The sequence below is a fragment of the Eretmochelys imbricata genome, chromosome 3 (assembly GCF_965152235.1).
Source record: "Eretmochelys imbricata isolate rEreImb1 chromosome 3, rEreImb1.hap1, whole genome shotgun sequence".
Classification (NCBI taxonomy): Eukaryota; Metazoa; Chordata; order Testudines; family Cheloniidae; genus Eretmochelys; species Eretmochelys imbricata.
Window position 1 is genome coordinate 55,780,715 of NC_135574.1, and position 18,600 is coordinate 55,799,314.

At 38.8% G+C, this 18,600-nt stretch overlaps 1 protein-coding gene across 1 annotated transcript in view; it reads left to right on the forward strand.

Moving 5' to 3' along the window:
- Positions 1-18,600, forward strand: part of COL19A1 (collagen type XIX alpha 1 chain) — a 315,760-nt gene that overhangs the window by 195,454 nt on the left and 101,706 nt on the right. Inside the window, exon 17 of the mRNA XM_077812674.1 lies at positions 15,592-15,654. Coding sequence (XP_077668800.1) covers positions 15,592-15,654 — 63 coding nt within the window. The remainder of the gene's footprint in view (positions 1-15,591; positions 15,655-18,600) is intronic.

Genomic DNA, 18,600 nt, shown 5'->3' on the forward strand with positions numbered 1-18,600 from the left:
GTAAATTATATTGATCCATTCAGTGTGCTATGAGACTGAAAGGACATTTTCAGCAGTCTGATGATGGCTGAAAATGCAGATGAAGTGTAAAAGTGAAAGGACCACAATATAATTTAGAAAAAAATGTTTTATAATGTATTTAAAAGCATTTTCTCTTATGTTCCCACATTCTCATCCCCAACTTTACTACAAAAATAACACCTGAAACCTTTGTGTAATTTTTGGAAAACAATCAGGACACACTTTTAGTACTTTCCTTATTTATATAACTATAATCTGTCTGTCCTTCAGTTCCCTCAATTATTTATATAATTCAATACTGTATGCAGTTCCAAAACAGACAAACCCAGCTCAGGTGAGCGCTTCACTGATATTCACAAAGGAGCAAGTTTGAAAAATATCTGAAGTAGCAGAAGTGAAAAACACTCATTCAAAAGATGGAAGCTGCCTTTGCTGTGTTCCTTTAACCACTGTTTATCAAATTGCTTCTGACCTGTGAACCAGTCATACTAGTTCTTTTTTGGCCAAAGGGGCTTGTGAGCTATAGGTCCTTCCAAAGTATTATACAGGGATGTTGGTATAGAAAAGTAATGTGAAAGGAAATGTAAAGACTGGTCCTGACTGGGTTTAGATATATAGTCAGAAGTAGGAATATTTCTGCTGTTGAGTCTACTTTTAGTTTATTTATATTCTTTTTTTATGGTACTCATCACTGTAGTAAATGAGCACCTCAATTGCTTTAATAAATTGTGTCCTCACATCATTCATGTACAGTAGGGAAGTGTTATTTCTGTTTTTACAGAAACTAAGTCAGCAAGATTAATTGGTTTTCCTAAGGTCACACTGAAAGTTTATGGTAGAGTCAGGAATACAATCCAGGTTTCCCAAATCCTACTCCAGTGCCTTAATCACAAGACAATCCTGCATGGTATAGGCTAGGACGGTTTTATGAAACTGTGACATACTAAAGGGATTCATTCCATTTTGTGATAAATGATTTATTTCATATATGAGGCAATTTCTGAGAGGTCAGGATTGGTGACAAACATAGCAGTGCGGTCCTTCCAGGGTTATATTATAGCTCAGTTACACTTGTTTTATTTGTGAAAGAGGAGGAAAAGCAATGGCATATCCATAAATGAGTTAGAAAGGTAAAGTTACTTTTCTGACCACTTACAGCATGGAGGAAACCTTACTAGATAGTGGCACTGTAAACTTGAGCCACCAGATTGACATATAGTGATTCTAGCCATGCAGTTATAGAACAGCACCCGGACAAGCATAACATCTTAAACTTAGATATCAGAATAATGCTCCACTGTTAACTTTACAAATCATGCCTGAGAGAAGTTTCATGGTATTAAAATGTCATTGCTACATTTATTTTATATTTTCACCATGAATTTAAGGTGACATTTTAAGGTTTCCAGAATGCGAGCAATGGACTAGATTGTGTTTTTATCCCATTTCCCACCTTGGGGATGAAGAGAATATGATGAGGCAGGCATGAGGTCTCCATAAGCGTATGCAAAGGTAACATCGGCTACGCCTTTTAATAGGTTGCAGTGGGAACTTTCTCTCACTCTGATCCAGCTCTATTGGCTGGGCTTATGCTTTTGCAATTGCCCTTCCCCACCCTGTATGATGTTTCTAGGGCTGCTGTCAGTGCTAAAGTGCCCCAGCCCTTTTGAGCCTACAATAAAAGGACTGCAATTATGCCAGGTCTCTGTTCAGGAGCACATTTATGAGGAAAGTTTCTTTGTGCCCTCCTCTTCCTCCCCCACAATCCCAACTCCCACTTTTTCTGTGCAGCTGTGCAAGGCTAGGCACAATCTAACCCTTTGATATGAATTTTTATGTCCTTGTCTCTTTCTATAATAGCATAATCTCAGTAAGCCCTATGGGGCATGCATTTCATAATTACCTTTGTTTTGTGGTAACGGGCAATTGGCCTTCAGCTTTACATCTCACCTCAGTTGTGCTGTTATGATATAATACTCTTCTCCCAGACTTTATTCTCTAATCCATTATTTTTAAATAACTTCTGCCTATTTGACTTTCAGTTGTCTTTACTGTCTTCTTAGCTTTTTATCTCCACAAACTCCATGGGGAGTTCTGGAGGAACTTATACCTTTGAATGCCTCTCTTCCATTCATTCACTTTCATCATGGCAAAAAGTTTTCCCCCTAGGAAGTGACATTCTCTTTGATTACTTGAAAACATGGACCTGTTTCTCATTTTTAAAGTCATCTTCTTCGGCTATACCTCGATGCAAGGATGATGTCTGCCAAGGGGCTTCATTGGTTGGTTTTTAAGTGGCTGAGGAGCCCAATTCGTGCCCTGCAGATTTTCCCACAGAAGTGACAGATGTAATCTTGGAGGAGACATAGTTGTTGGCTGGAGTGTTGTTCCCTTTCTTTCTTCTTTTGTCATTTCTCTGTCTCACGAGCATGTCCGTTCTCCTCAAAGTGAGCTGTGGCTTCGTGTATAGTGAGGTGCCGCTGTGTTCTGTTTCATTCCAGGTCCTCCCAATTTGTTGGTTGATGCCTCCCCTTTTAAGGTCTACTTTCAGTATGTCTTTGAAGCAGTTCCACTGCCCTCTGTGAGCCCTTCTTCCCTGACTTAACTGAGAGAAGAGTACTTGCTTTGGGAGGCGAATTTCAGCCCTACATACACAGTGGACAGCCCAGCGGAGTTGGTGTTTCATGACCTGCTGATGGCTGCAGAGAGAACGCTGATGTTAGTACGTCAGACTTCCCAGCTGATCCTGAGAATCGTCCTTAGGCAGTGCTGCTGGAACCACTCGAGCTGCTTGAGATGTCATCTGTAGGTTACCCAGGTCTCACACCTATAGAGAAGGGTGCGGATGACAACCGCATTGTAAACCAAGATGTTGGTACCTGTTTGCAGATCCCTGTCATTGAAGACGTGTTTGAATACTCTTCCAGAGGATGTGCTGTGCCAGCACATCCTGTATTTGATTTCTGTATCAATACTGGCTGTTTTGGAGAGGTGGCTGCCAAGGTATGAAAAATGCTCCACATTTACCAGGGGTTCTCCACTGATGGTGATTTGTGACGTTCAAAGAGTAGTTTGTGCAGGTGGGGGTTGGTAGAGTACCTTGGTTTTCCCAATGTTGAGAGAGAGACCCAGGCTGTGATAGGCATCTGCAAAAAGATTTAGGGTACTTTGCAGGTCAGCCTCTATGTGTGGGAGAATGACCCAAATCATCTGCATACTGAAGATCAGTTATGCCAATTCTCATGATCTTAGATTTTGTTTGGAAATGTTAGAGACTGAGGAGTTGACCACCCATATGATACTCAATCCCTATTCCATCAGGAAGGTGGTCATAGATGAGAAACAGGAGCACGGCAAGGTAAATGGAGAAGAGTGTTGGAGCAGTGACACAGCCCTGCTTGACACCAGTGCAAATGATGAATGGTTTGGTCTCTGAGCTGCTACACAGAATGGTGGCAGTCATCCTATCATGGAGTACAGTACCTCAAGGAAGATTCGCTGATAAGAGACCCCATCAGGATTTTGCAGAATGGTGTTCTAGATGTGTGGGAAAACTGGATGTTTGCCATTCTGTGCATTCTAATGGAACAGAGGGAGCCTGCAGGAAAAGGCTTTGGGGTCAGAATGCAAATCATGCTCCCTTGCAATTTCAGATTTACCTCATTTAAATGCTTTTTTAAAACATGATTATATAGGAGCCAAATGATACCATCCTCAAGAAATGCATCCTTGGACAGCCATCTGACTTCAGCATGTGCATTGAATGAGTGTTATATTTTTGATACAATGGCTTTAAATTGCGGTCATTCCTAAGACTTTGAAATAATGATTAATCAATCTAGCCTGATGTCTTAGTGTATAGGGCAAAGAAATGTGACCAGGAGCCCATGTGCTGATCCAGCCTTGAGACTCTTAACTCCTCAGAAAAGTAAGTAGTAGGAGTTGAGCATGTTATGGAAGTGATTCTTTACTTTCAAAGTTGAGGAGAAAAAGGGGAAGTTGCACTTGATCCACTCTTTTGAATTACATAACTGCCTGCTGCCTTCAGTCACAGGTCCTAGCTCCTCTTAAGAAAGGGAAAATTGAATTATGCTTGGAGAAATGACTCAAAATAATTGGATGAGTGAAAGCCATATAACCTTTCCTCAGCACACTCATGAGTCTGCTTTGACGATGCATCCCCTTATTATATGCCTTTGAAGGGGCAAGAGCAAGTCTCATGCTCAGAAGCTGCTATTTCCAGCAACCTCTCCACCCAAAATAATATATTAACTATACTCATTGCTCACTTTCCAGTGTGACCTATGGAGAGAGGCAGTGTAGACTTGTGGATTGAGCAAGTCATATAACCTGTCTGTGCCTCACCTGTAAAATGAGGATAATGTTACTGACCTCTTTTGTAAAGCACTTAGATATATATGGATGAAAAACACAATATAGGAGCTAGGTATAATAATAATAATAATGTCACTTACAATAACCTAATATTCTTCACAGAAAGCTGATTTATGGAAAAGCAGCATGAAAAGATAGATAGATATATCACCATGGGACGAACCCTTTTCTGATATCAGTTATGTTTTTATTTTAGCAAGGTAACTGTGTCATTTTTCTTTTCAATCATAGTTGGAGTTCCATTACTCCTGAGAGCTATTATTTTCTCAGAAGTTATATCAAACGGCTTCCATGAATCCATCACTACATCTTTATGTCCAGAACAATTGGTACCACAATGGAAAATTATCACATAACAAAGATCTTCTGTCATATCTAGTTCACAAGTAGCATCTTTCATACACATTAACACGTGGAACTGTCAGAGGTATCAAGAATATCATGGCAACACTGTGTATTGGTGTAGCCAAATTGTTCCTGACATTTTTCTTTTTTCCTGAACTATCTGATTTTTATATTTCTTTTTTCCTGAACTATCTGATTTTTATAGTAGTTACTCTAAAATTGAACAGTTGGATTTGTTTGAGATCCTTCTGCATTTCTCCTTTATTTAGAAAAATATCTCTATTGCTTTATATTTACAGAGACATAAGTATTTATCATTTCAATATTTCCCTTCTGGCTCTCTAGGCCTGGATGATTTTACAGAAAGCAGAATCTTGTTTGCCCATGCCCCATTTGGACATTCCTAAAGTTGGAAGCTTCTTGAGGTTGGCCTTCTTGATGTGATCAAGAGCCAACCCCTTTTACAGGTTTTTATTGAGACTCATCTGGAATCTCTTGATCCACTCTTTTGAATTTCACATTGGCTCTTGATCTGAAAGTCTTCGCTCCTATCCACTAACCCAAACGAAAACAGTAGAATTCTAATACTGAATTATTCCCTAATCCCTGTTTTGCACGATGGTTTAAAAGTGATTTGCGCTGCTATCTTCTTGCAGATGACAGGAATGTGCTTACAAGTCCTTGGGCAGGATCATAGGGTTTTTCTATAGATTCATGTTATGAAGATTTCAAAAGCTTTCCTCTTTCATGTTGCCTAACAATAATATCTTCAGTGTATAATATCTTGAAGGCTCTTAAAACACTTGAGAAAGTGTTACACAAAAGAGAAAGTGCTCTGGGGCCGGGGGTGTTGGGATGGGGGGGAGCAGTGCCACAGTCATGGGACTGTGGCAGGGAGGTGGGGGAGCAGCAAGGATCTGCATAGTCTCTATTTTAAATAGCACATAACCAAATAATTCTATTTTAGCAAGAGAGAGCCCTTCTCAAAATTGAATGGAATTCAGCTTCTCACACACAAATCTCCATGTGATATAAAGCCCACAAAGCTGCTGTACACCACCTACTCCTGCCTCCAGCCCAAATACCCTGGGTTGCTTTGATTTGTGCCAGGGGCTGAACTGGCCTCAGTTCCCATAGTTGCCATAGTGCCATGCTTGCACCAAATGTATCTCAGGGAGACTCAAGGATGTGACCCAGTATATTTTCCCTTTGTTATTTAAATGAGTATTTCTCACAGCCATCAAAACAACATGTTATTTCTTTTGCAGTATATGGACAGCGCAGGTTTGAGATATATACATTATTTTAGCTATAAATTTCCCAGTTTCCTACTTGCAAGGATCTAACAGAGCATGTTCTGTTCTGATTTCCAACATGTGCAAATCTCATTGGAGACACGGTTCAGGGGAAGGGACAGTTGCACGGGAAAAACTTAGCCCGGTATATATTATTCTTCTAAGTTTTACAGGTCTCAGTAACACATTTTTTTTCTAGAGCACCCACCACCCCTGTATCTAAACATGGTATCGTCTTCTATGAAGCAGTTACACTACTTGGTTGAAAGGCATCAGTAAAAATGTAAAGTATAATTATTACTGATAAAAATTGAAAATTAGTCCATCTAAGCCATGGTTCTTGTCTCCGTCAATGAAAACAAAACCTTGCTACCCTTCAAATTAAGATTCAATAATTGAGTTGTTTGTCCAGTCCCATCAGTAACTACTTCTGCTTGATAACTGGTTGTTATTTTTTTTTCAGTTTAATTTTGTGGAAGGCAGTTTTTCAAAGAGACATTCCAGTAACAAACTAAAAAAGATTCTACACCTAACAGAGCAGACTTCAATTAAGCCTGATACAAATGTTATCTCTTTCAACCTCTGTCACACTGATCCTTGGTGAAATAACCTGCTGGTTCCCAGAATTGGGGGACTTTATGTTGCTTAAATGATGCACTCTTTTACAGGACTTTTATTTATCCAGAAGGAATGATAATGACTTTAGAACCAATAATTTACTATATAACCAAATTTAACATGTGAAACCTTTAAAAGTGTACCATAGTTTTAATGTAGGAATATGTAACATAAAGTGTCCCTATTTGAAAAATATCTCCTTCCTCCCATTCCAATACAGGCATTATAACCAGGTATGGAAGTTAAATGTGTGTGTGTGTGTCTATCCATGTGCAAGAGAGAGAGATTTGCCAACTGGACTGGATTCTACCGCCCTACTGGCACAAGCAGGTCAGAAGCTCAATCCAAAATCTGTCCCTTTAGATGTTATTTATGTGGAAAACTCTGACAGTAAAGATGGCAGTGCAGTATTTTGATTTAGGATATAGGTAGGTAAGATTTCATGGGAAGCAAGTCTAAGCAGAAAAACAATTGAAGACAGTTGGCAGTTTTTCAAAGAGACATCATTAAGGGCACAAGAGCAAACTATCCCACTGCATAGGAAAGACAGGAAGTATGGCAAGAGACTACCCTGGCTTAACCAGGAGATCTTCAGTGATCTAAAAATCAAAAAAGAGTCCTACAAAAAATGGAAACTAGGTCAAATTACAAAGGATGAATATAAACAAATAACATAAGTATATAGGGACAAAATTAGAAGGCCAAGGCACAAAACGAGATCAAACTAGCTAGAGACATAAAGGGTAACAAGAAAACATTCTACAAATACATTAGAAGTAAGAGGAAGACTAAGGACAGAGTAGGCCCGTTACTCAATGTGGGAGGGGGCCGGGAAACAATAAGAAAATGTGGAAATGACAGACATGCTTAATGACTTCTTTGTTTTGGTGTTCATCAAGAAGATTGGTGGTGATTGGACGTCTAACGTAGTGAATGGCAGTGAAAATGAGGTAGGATCAGAGGCTAAAATAGGGAAAGAACAAGTTAAAAATTACTTAGACTTGTTAGATGTCTGTTAGGGGCCTGGTGAAATGCATCTTAGAATACTCAAGGAGCTGACTGAGGAGATATCTGAGCCATTAGTGATTATCTTTGAAAAGTCATGGAAGACAGGAGAGATTCCAGAAAGAAAGGGCAATTATAGTGCCCATCTATAAAAAGGGAAATAAGGACAACTTGGAAATTACAGATTAGTCAGCTTAAATTCTGTACCCGGAAAGATAATGGAGCAAATAATTAAGCAATCAATTTGCAAACATCTAGAAGATAATAAGGTGATAAGTAACAGCATGGAATTGTCAAGAACAAATTGTGTCAAACCAACCTGATAACTTTCTTTGACAGGGTAACAAGCCTTGTGGGTTGGGGGAAGCGGTAAATGTGGTATATCTTGACTTTAGTAAAGCTTTTGAAACTGTCCCGCATGACCGTCTCATAAACAAAGTAGGGAAATGCAACCTAGATGGTGCTAATATAAGATGGTTGCAAAACTGTTGGAAAACCGTTCCCAGAGAGTGGTTCATAGTCATACTGGAAGGGCATAATGAGTGGGGTCTCGCAGGGATCAGTTCTGGGTCTGGGTCTGTTCAATATCTTCATCAGTGGTTTAGATAATGGCAGAGAGAGTACACTTATAAAGTTTGTGGACGATACCAAACTGGGAGGGGTTGCAAGTGCTTTGGATGTTAGGATTATAATTCAAAGTGATTTGGACAAACTAGAGAAATGGTCTGAAATAAATAGGATGAATGAGGACAAATGCAAAGTACTACACTTAGGAAGGAACATTCAGTTGCACACATACAAAATGGGAAAAGACTGCCTAGGAAGGAGTACTGTGGAAAGGCATCAGGGGTCATAGTGGACCACAAGCTAAATATGAGTCAACAGTGTAACACTGTTGCAAAAAAAGTGAACATCATTCTGGGATGTATTAGCAGGAATGAAGTAAGCAAGACATGAGAAGTAATTCTTCCACACTATTTGAGCTGATTAGGTCTCAACCGGAGTATTGTATCTGGGTGCCACATTTCAGGAAAGATGTGGACAAATTGGAGAAAGTGCAGAGAAGAGCAACAAAAATGATTAAATGTCTAGAAGACATGTGACGGAAGATTGAAAAAATTGGGTTTGTTTAGTCTGGAAAAGAGAAGAGTGAGAGGGGACATAACAGTTTTCAAGTACATAAAAGGTTGTTAGAAGAAGGGAAAAGAAATTGTTCTTCTTAACCTCTGAGGATAGAACAAGAAGCAATGGGCTTAAATTGCAGCAAGGGAGGTTTAGGTTGGACATTATGAAAAGCTTCCTTACTGTGAGGGTGGTTAAGCACTGGAATAAATCACCTAGGGAGGTTGTGGAATCTCCATCATTGGAGATTTTTAAGAGCAGGTTAGACAAACACCTGTCAGGGATGGTCTGGATAATATTTAGTCCTGCCATGAGTGCAGGGGACTGGACTAGATGACTTCTCGAGGTCCTTTCAAGAACTATGATTCTATAGTTCTATAGTTATGATTCATTATACTATAAAAGCAGCTTCTACAATATAGTCCCAATATAGACTAGATGACTTCTCGAGGTCCTTTCAAGAACTATGATTCTATAGTTCTATAGTTCCATAGTTTTCAGAGTAACAGCCGTGTTAGTCTGTATTCGCAAAAAGAAAAGGAGTCCTTGTGGCACCTTAGAGACTAACCAATTTATTTGAGCATGAGCTTTCGTGAGCTACAGCTCACTTCATCAGATGCATACCGTGGAAACTGCAGCAGACTTTATATATACACAGAGAATATGAAACAATACCTCCTCCCACCCCACTAAGTCTGCTGCAGTTTCCACGGTATGCATCTGATGAAGTGAGCTGTAGCTTACGAAAGCTCATGCTCAAATAAATTGGTTAGTCTCTAAGGTGCCACAAGGACTCCAGTTCTATAGTTATGATTCATTATACTATAAAAGCAGCTTCTACAATATAGTCCCAATTATTCTTTATAAAAAGCATTCTAAATTGTGATTCTTATAATCAACAGGTAGAGATCTATTCTTTGTCATCCAAATAATTGTAGCTGTAGAGATTCAGAACCAAATTTTCGAAGTCCCCATGTGAAAAACATGCACGCACACACACATATACCATAAACTGGTTAATTTTATACACAGACATCTAGTGCTCATTGAATCAGCCATTCTTGTGTCCCCATGAAAAAGAGGGTTGTCAAGGTTCCTCCCCCACTCTGAACTGTAGGGTACAGATGTGGGGACCTGCATGAAAAACCTCCTAAGCTTATCTTTACCAGCTTAGGTCAAAACTTCCCCAAGGTACAAAATATTCCACCCGTTGTCCTTGGATTGGCCGCTACCACCACCAAACTAATACTGGTTACTGGGGAAAAGCTGTTTGGACGCGTCTTTCCCCCCCAAATACTTCCCAAAACCTTGCACCCCACTTCCTGGACAAGGTTTGGTAAAAGGCCTCACCAATTTGCCTAGGTGACTACAGACCCAGACCCTTGGATCTTAAGAACAATGAACAATCCTCCCAACACTTGCACCCCCCTTTCCTGGGAAATGTTGGATAAAAAGCCTCACCAATTTGCATAGGTGACCACAGACCCAAACCCTTGGATCTGAGAACAATGAAAAAGCATTCAGTTTTCTTACAAGAAGACTTTTAATAAAATAGAAGTAAATAGAAATAAAGAAATCCCCCCTGTAAAATCAGGATGGTAGATACCTTACTGGGTAATTAGATTCAAAAACATAGAGAACCCCTCTAGGCAAAACCTTAAGTTACAAAAAAGATACACAGACAGAAATAGTTATTCTATTCAGCACAGTTCTTTTCTCAGCCATTTAAAGAAATCATAATCTAACATGTACCTAGCTAGATTACTTACTAAAAGTTCTAAGACTCCATTCCTGGTCTATCCCCGACAAAGACAGACTATAGACAGACACACAGACCCTTTGTTTCTCTCCCTCCTCCCAGCTTTTGAAAGTATCTTGTCTCCTCATTGGTCATTTTGGTCAGGTGCCAGCGAGGTTACCTTTAGCTTCTTAACCCTTTACAGGTGAGAGGAGCTTTCCCCTGGCCAGGAGGGATTTCAAAGGGGTTTACCCTTCCCTTTATATTTATGACAAGGGTGTGTATGTCAGAGTGTATTTATTGTTTGCTCGGACCATAATCTTTAATTTTTGATAGTTTGGCTTTCCATTTATGAAAGAGACCAAAAATCAAACTTGGTAGTTACTCTTTCAACGGAACTGTGAAAGTCTCTTTGATTGTCTAATGGTACTTTTCATAAACTTCCATAAATAGCCATATATGCAAAAACTCAGTAAAGCCGCTTAAAGGGACAGAGCGCTCATATTTTCAAGTTATTAGATAAATAAAGTAAGAGGGAAGCATTGCAGGAGTGCTAATTTTTCTCCCCTACTTATATATTCCTCATTGGTATTCCTCTTTGATATCTTTTGATCAGTCCTTTGTAAAGTGCTATGAGATCTACGGATGAAAAGCACTATATAAGAGATAGGTATCATTATTCAAACTAAGAAAATTAAACCTATTTTGTATCAACCTGAGTTGAAAAATATGTTTCTTCCTGTCTGAATCCACAATCTTGGAAAAAGAATGCAGAACTTTAAGAATTTGCAAGTCTGGGGGCTATATACATATTACTTCTCAAAAGCTGTCCCATGGTTTACAAAACTCAGAGGTTTAACCTTCTCAAAGACAGATTGTTAATTCTTCTTTTACCCTCAAAGACCTCACTTTAAATTCTTGTTTCTTAATCTGACCTGTGATGAACCTGAGAATAGAGTGGAAAGTTAGAAACTTGGGTTGATATTTTCAAGGCTATTTAAGGGATTTAAATAAATGTTTTCTGTAAAAACCTAATGGCTACTTTGAATATCTGAACCTTGCTGTCTAGAACCAAGTGTCTGCAGTGTTGGAATCCAAATATATTTTCACATTTTTTATGACCCTCGTCATTTCTGATTTCCAAACAGCCTTGTCTAAAGTTCTACATTTTTATTGCAGTACCTCTAGATTATATGGACTTCATTTAATCTTCCCTCCTACACCTACCAGATAAAAGTTCAAATTACTTTGACAGTACTGTCAGTCATTCCTTTAAATCCTTGCCAGAGATTTTTCCAGTAGTTCTGCAGTCTGTTGTAATTAGGAAATATTACTTGGCCTTGAGTTCAGTTTTCTGTCACTGTAAGCTGCTAAACCTTAATACAAGATTTTCCAAGCTCTGTTTCATTTAAAGTGAGTAAAATTTATAGTAAGAAATTAGGTCTATACAGAAAACCTTCAAATATACATGTAAATGAGCTGTTAAGATATCATATATATATATATAATGAGATATATAATATGGGCTTGATGCAGAAATTACTGAGTGAATTCAGTGGCTTATGTTATGCAGGAGGTCAAATTATATTATTATAAAAGGTTTCAGAGTAGCAGCCATGTTAGTCTGTCTTCGCAAAAAGAAAAGGAGTACTTGTGGCACCTTAGAGACTAACAGTGGATGTTAGTGGATTCAGTGGATGCATCCGATGAAGTGAGCTGTAGCTCACGAAAGCTTATGCTCAAATAAATTTGTTAGTCTCTAAGGTGCCATTATTATAAAAGTTCCTTTTGGCTTTAAAATCTAAGATCAGATACATCACTGCCTATAGTCTCATAGTTCATATTTTTCTAATGCAACCTGTCCTGCTGAATGTCGGAACTCTGACTCTTTACAAAGCTTCTGAATGCTCACAAGGTTTTTTTACCAAATGTATAAATTTTTCTTCTCGGTGGAGAGAACTGCAGAATGTTTAAATGATTTCATCAATATTTATGGCACAGAAGATATAAGTGAAGTGCAACCCATTCCATGATATATCCCAATGAGTTGACTCATTACATAAGATGCTTTCTGGATATAAGCCCCAAATCAGGACATTGACTTTACCGGAACTTAAGCACATGCTTATGTGCTGTCCTGAGGAGAGATGTTTTCCAAATTCAGAGCCTTAGTCTCTATGCTTGGTCTGTCACCTTCCTTTGCATATGTATATTTGATCACCTTAGCAATTTCTTTTTCTTGCCAAAAAGTAAATTCTGTTAATATCAAGTATTTTCCTTGTCCACAACTTGTTTCTTGAAGCTACTTCTCTACTTCCGGGCTATTTGACATCTTCCTTTTTTACATTGCAAAGGCTCTCTTTGAATACATACTATTTAAGATTAATTCTAAAGTGACGGAGGAGGTCCTCAGGAATTGATATGCATCTGTCTACAGGAGTCATGTTTCTCACCACCGTGAGGCTCTAAGGGTTCCTAGGGCATCTTATGTTTCCCAATTAATGTCTTCTGGCAAAATATAGGCCAGCTGTTTGTTTCAAGAAATTAATCATCTTTTAAATCCTTTACAGAGCACCAACTTACTCCTTCCTTCAGCTGTCCAGTGTGAAGAGTTTAATGACTTATTCACAAGCAAGTAACTTTTCAGCAAGGGAGTGCTAAGTTTAGTATTTACTATGATAGCAGAGATGGTTTACTAGTCTAAACATCAGGTTTTAAATACCCAGACTCTCTGGAGCCACAGGTTTAAATCTCAGCAGGGTGGACCCATGCCTTTCAACCACTGAAACAGATAAATTAAGTTCTGTGTAGTTTAGGGTAGGTGAATATTTATGAGAACCCGTCTGCTCTTTCTGGACATTAAAAAATCCCATTGAGCTATTCTCACAAGTAGGGGTTTGTTCCTGTATCCTTGATCTAAATTTCTGCTTTCTCACACTGTTATATAATGTGGTGAATGCTGGCTGGGCACTCCACTCCACTTGGGAGGTGCCAAATCCCTTTCCTGACAATACATCATTTGTAAAGTACCTGCAAGATGAAAAGCTTTACATAATCACAAGATAGTATGTTCTGTGGGTTATGAGATTCCCTTCTGTACAGGTGGTAATGGAATAACAATTTCCTTGATTTTATGTGGCCTCTCAAAGCAGTCTCAAGTTCTCACTGAAGATTTTTTTTCAGTGGTTTTCCTTGTAGGTAAACTCTTGTGAAGTCCTTAATATCAGTCTTTTCTGGTGATATTTGTATGGTTTATTTAAAGTGGCATTTCTATGAATTATGAGAAATACTGTGATCCCCGTAAGACAAATAAGGAGATAGCATAGACAGATACCATTGAAGACCCGTCATAATTTAATAACCACTCATCTCTACCTATTTCTCTACATAGTCAAGGCTTATTCTGTGCCCACACCATGTGCAATTCTACTGGCTTCAATGTGGTTTCAGTGGGTTTAAGTGAGCGCAGAATTTGGCCTTTACTTTGTGGTTTATCATTATTTCAATGTACATAAATATAAGGTCACTTCAGTTTTAAAATCAAATCTGCTTACAAACATCCTTAGATTGGGTAGAAAAATCAGCTTTGTGGGACTCAATCAGGTCACAGGCATTGGAAGGTAAAAAATGTAAAGCACGATGGAAAGTGACTGAAAGTATATTCATAAACCGTTTTAGAAAATGTTTCCGATGTTCTCTTTAATTCTTGAATAATCTATTGCTACTTTCTATCACTATTTTCTTCTTCTAAATATTTTCCTGCATCTTAAAAAATTAACAAAGAATGATTTATATGTGGATATTCAAATAGTATATAAAAATACAGCTGATTGATCTAATATTATCTTTCCCAAAATAATGTTTTAATTTTTTTCCATACATATAAATTCAAGGCATATCTCAATATAAACAATAACTCTCTATATTCAATCTATAGTAACTGTTTGTCTCTGGTTTGTTCTCTTCATCAAGTCAACTGCTACTCAACAGTCATTATTAAGCTGCCTCTGCAGCTAATCCTAATATTAGTTAGTAGCCAGCAGGCAGATTAAGACTCCTGTATATTAACTGCTGAAGTGCCCTAGAAATTGAACAAAAAGCCATCAAGATATAAAGATATACCTTTATAAAAGCAATAGGAATCTTACTGAAGTTTATATTTTGTAATTTATCTCCTTTATTATTGTTAATAATAATATCTATATAGCACTTGTTATTAGTAGCTCTCAAAACATTTTACATCATTATTCCCATTTTACACATGGGGAAACCAAGGCACAGAGAAGTAAAGTTACTTACCCATGGTGACCCAGCTAGCCACTAGGCCACATTGCCTCTGCTGCACATACCTACTTCATTTTTACCATGTCTTCCCTATGTAAAATTAAAGCAAAAAGCCATTTATTATATATTTAATATGTACAGGCCTTGTGCGAAAGGGTAGATACACACAGTACAATACGTAGTCTCAATAAAAATAAAATTTTAAGACAAATTGCTTCAATCAGTTTGCTTATTCTGAGGAACAGTGGGAATATACTGTCACTAATATCAATTCATCTCTTCCTTTATCCATGTCTTCATGCTGCTCAAAACGAAAATGAACATTTCTTGATGTGCTTGTTCATATTAGAAAAGGGATTTTTTGTTGTTGTTTCTTTCTTTCACACTTAAGAAATTTACTGTGATAATGATCATAAAAATAATGTTCTTTCCAATGATTTAAGACAAAATTCTCTTCTCAGATCTACACAGTAGTACTCAACATGGATATTTTGCTCTCTCTATAGATGTAGAACTCCCATTAATTGAATGGAATACGAATATCTCTCGCATGGAGGAGAATACATTCTTGTACCACATAACCTATGCACTACATCAAAGTTATCTTACCGCCTCTGTTTGATGCTAAATTAGGATGTTTGCATTTACACAGAAAATAACACATCAGCATAGGACCTAATATTGCAAAATTATGGTAACTGCATATTACATTTATTATAATATTTTATATTATATTTATTATATTATTTCACTTGCAATTCTTCACAGGGTGATGGAGGACAACTAGGATTACCTGAGGCTCCTGGACAAAAAGGACAAAAGGGAGAAATTGTAAGCATCTGAGACATAATGGCATGAGGAATTGCAAAATACCAACCGGCTTGTCACTCCTAAGTTCACCTGTAGTCTCATTCATCTGGTTTGTTGCAGTCTCCTTCATAGGAGGAGCAGATTGCACACTTGATCAGGCCTTTGGTCGCTGGCCAGTGAGAGAAAGGAAGAAGATTAAAAAATAACATATTTAAATACTTGTGTAATATTATACTGGAGAAAAATTCCTTAGTGACCACGGGAGGTGCTCATCTCATGCCCTGAAACTAGAGACATAATTACTCGTTTAATCACCTTAGTTTGCATGGCACCAGCTGTTTAACCAGTCATGTATGTATCCACTCCTTTGTTCAATCCAGCCTTAGTAATTGTCCCAACAAACTCTTATGGAAGTGAATTACACAGGTTGATTATTTTATTCAATTAGTTCTAGACTTATACCTCTTTAATGTAGTTGAATTTTCATTCTTGCAGTGAAAAATCAGTTGTACCATTTGAAAGGACACTCATCTTCAGTATGTCTAATCTGCAGGAAAGTGCTGTGAATGCTATGGTGCACCAGTCCCGTAGATGTTTGGTAGTGATTTGGGTATACTATGTGCTCAGAGGCAAGTGCTGTAGGCACTCCAAGCATTCGGCCTTTCAGGCTCTAGCTCTTGGGGGGTTCCCACAAATGGAACTGGGTGACTTTTTCAGACAAATAGTTTATTCACTGGAAAATGCAGTTTTGATCACCCACATTTATTTGAAATTTGACACAAAGTAGCCAAATAAAAATTTGGGAGGTAGGTGGGTTGGAACTTAGATACCATTCACAAAACAGGTTTGTGTGTTTGCATGTTGCAACTTCTAACCCACAGCTTAGGGCACTCACTCAGAATGTGGGGGACCTGGGTTCAATTCCCCTTTTGCTGGATAGAGGATTTGAACTTTGGTTTCCTACATTGTAGATTGGGCTATGGCCACTGGGCTATGGGACCTTCTGGAGTGGGTTTCTCTCAATCTCTCCTGGTCAAGCTGTTCTGCTGTGTATAGTCCAGTGGAGCAGGGACATGAACTTGGTTATCTATCTCCTAGCTGAGTGCCTTGACAGCTAGGGTCATTGTCATTTTCTCTTGCAGATGCAATGACTATTCAAGTATTTTATACAAAGTGGAGCAATCTTCAGTGGAGAGACTGAGAAAGAGCTGCCCAAGACTATGCTATAGGACGGGTTAGGGCACTCTCTTGTAGTGTGGGAGACCCAACTTGATGTCCCTGTGCCAAAGATGTTTTAATTACTTACACACAGTGGACCTGCTTGAATACAAGAGATTGAGAAAAACACACATCAGAATATTCCCATAGTCCAATAGCTAAGGTATGTTTCTATAATGTGAAAGACCCAAATTCAAATCCCTTCTCCACAGAGGGGAGAATTACACTTGAGTCTCCCAGTTCCCTAGCTAGTGTGCTAAAAATTATAACACGGGGGCACCACCATCTTCTCCTTCACTTTCTTTGCTTTTACATTAAAAAAGGTCTGGAAACTAAATGATTAGTTAAAAAAAATAATTTGTTCGCCCAAACCTGGTTTTTCACCTACTTGTTTAATTCACCACAATTTTTCAGAATATTCTGAGAATATTAAGATCAAACTGACTTTTTTAACCGCCAGTGAACTGAAAAATCAGTTATTTGCCCACCTCTACCCAAACACACTTATACAGCATGATGAATAAGAAAGAATTGCATTATGAGGGCTGCCAGAAATAAATACTGCATTTTCCCTGGGCATCTAGGTTTTAATGGTTCCAAATTAAAAGAGAGAAATTTAATACACAACAGTTCTTACTCCAACCCCTAAGGGTAGTTTTATAAAGTGGTATGAAGGTCAGCGACCTCAGGTCCAGTGCCAAGGATACTCCCTGCAGGAGTCAGTTATGCACTGGCCTGGAGATCCCACAGTCAGAATTATGTTTCTTTGTCCGTCATCTTCAGACCCATGCATGTGGCCCAGCTGTTTGCAGGCTGCTTCTAAGTATCTGCCTGTCACAGCTAGCCATGGACAGGATTCTTCCCAGCCTGGCTCACAGCCTTTCCAAGCTATCTGACCTTCCCTCCACAACCAGTATTAGGCTGCTGCCTCCAGCCTGCTAATGCAGTCATCCTGCAACCTCTTGTTCTCTCCTGAACTAGGTCTTCTCTGACTTCTAGCAGTGCTTCACTTTACTCTACTGGAGGGATTATGGAGCCCTCTACTTGCTGGATGTTGAATTTGAGGTTAACACAGTGCTCAGTAATGAGCCAGTAGGTTCATTACAATATTTTTAATCTCCACTGTTTTGAAATGCAGTATATCCAACCCAAGTGTTCAAAAATCACGAGTCAATCCCCCTCCTAAATAATGAGATTTTGTTTTAAGAGATGATCTTAGTTTTTGGCCTTTTGATTTTTGAACACTCCCCAGTCTTCGACAATTTCAGTGTTGGCACTGTTCTCAAATGTATAAAGTAAGCTGCTGCAGAAGGTCTCACTGGGGGACCCATATGAGATCAAATTTCAAAGATTTTTATAAAGCGCTGCATGATTGTGCGGATCATCCAGTTTCTCCCCATGCCACCAAAGTCTAATTAATTCTGTGCCTCCATAGCCCCACATCTGCCCGTCGCCCAGCAATTAATTATATATTCCCCTGCAACTCTCTCAGCATTTCTGGCCCCCAACCCCACCTCTGCTCTTGCAGCTTCAGTGGTTCTTCACCCAGTTTCTCAGAACTGGTGGGGGGAGGCTACAGGGGGTTCCTCTTTGTCTTCGCAGGCCTGGGTGTGGGAATTAGTTCCAGGGTTTATTCGTGCCCTCTTCCCAGGTCTGGTGTTGTAGGGAGTGCGTAGGAGCACCCAGGGGAGATTACCCATTTTTAACAGGCGGGCGGAGGAGGAAACTTGCTGGGCTCTTTCTTTTCCC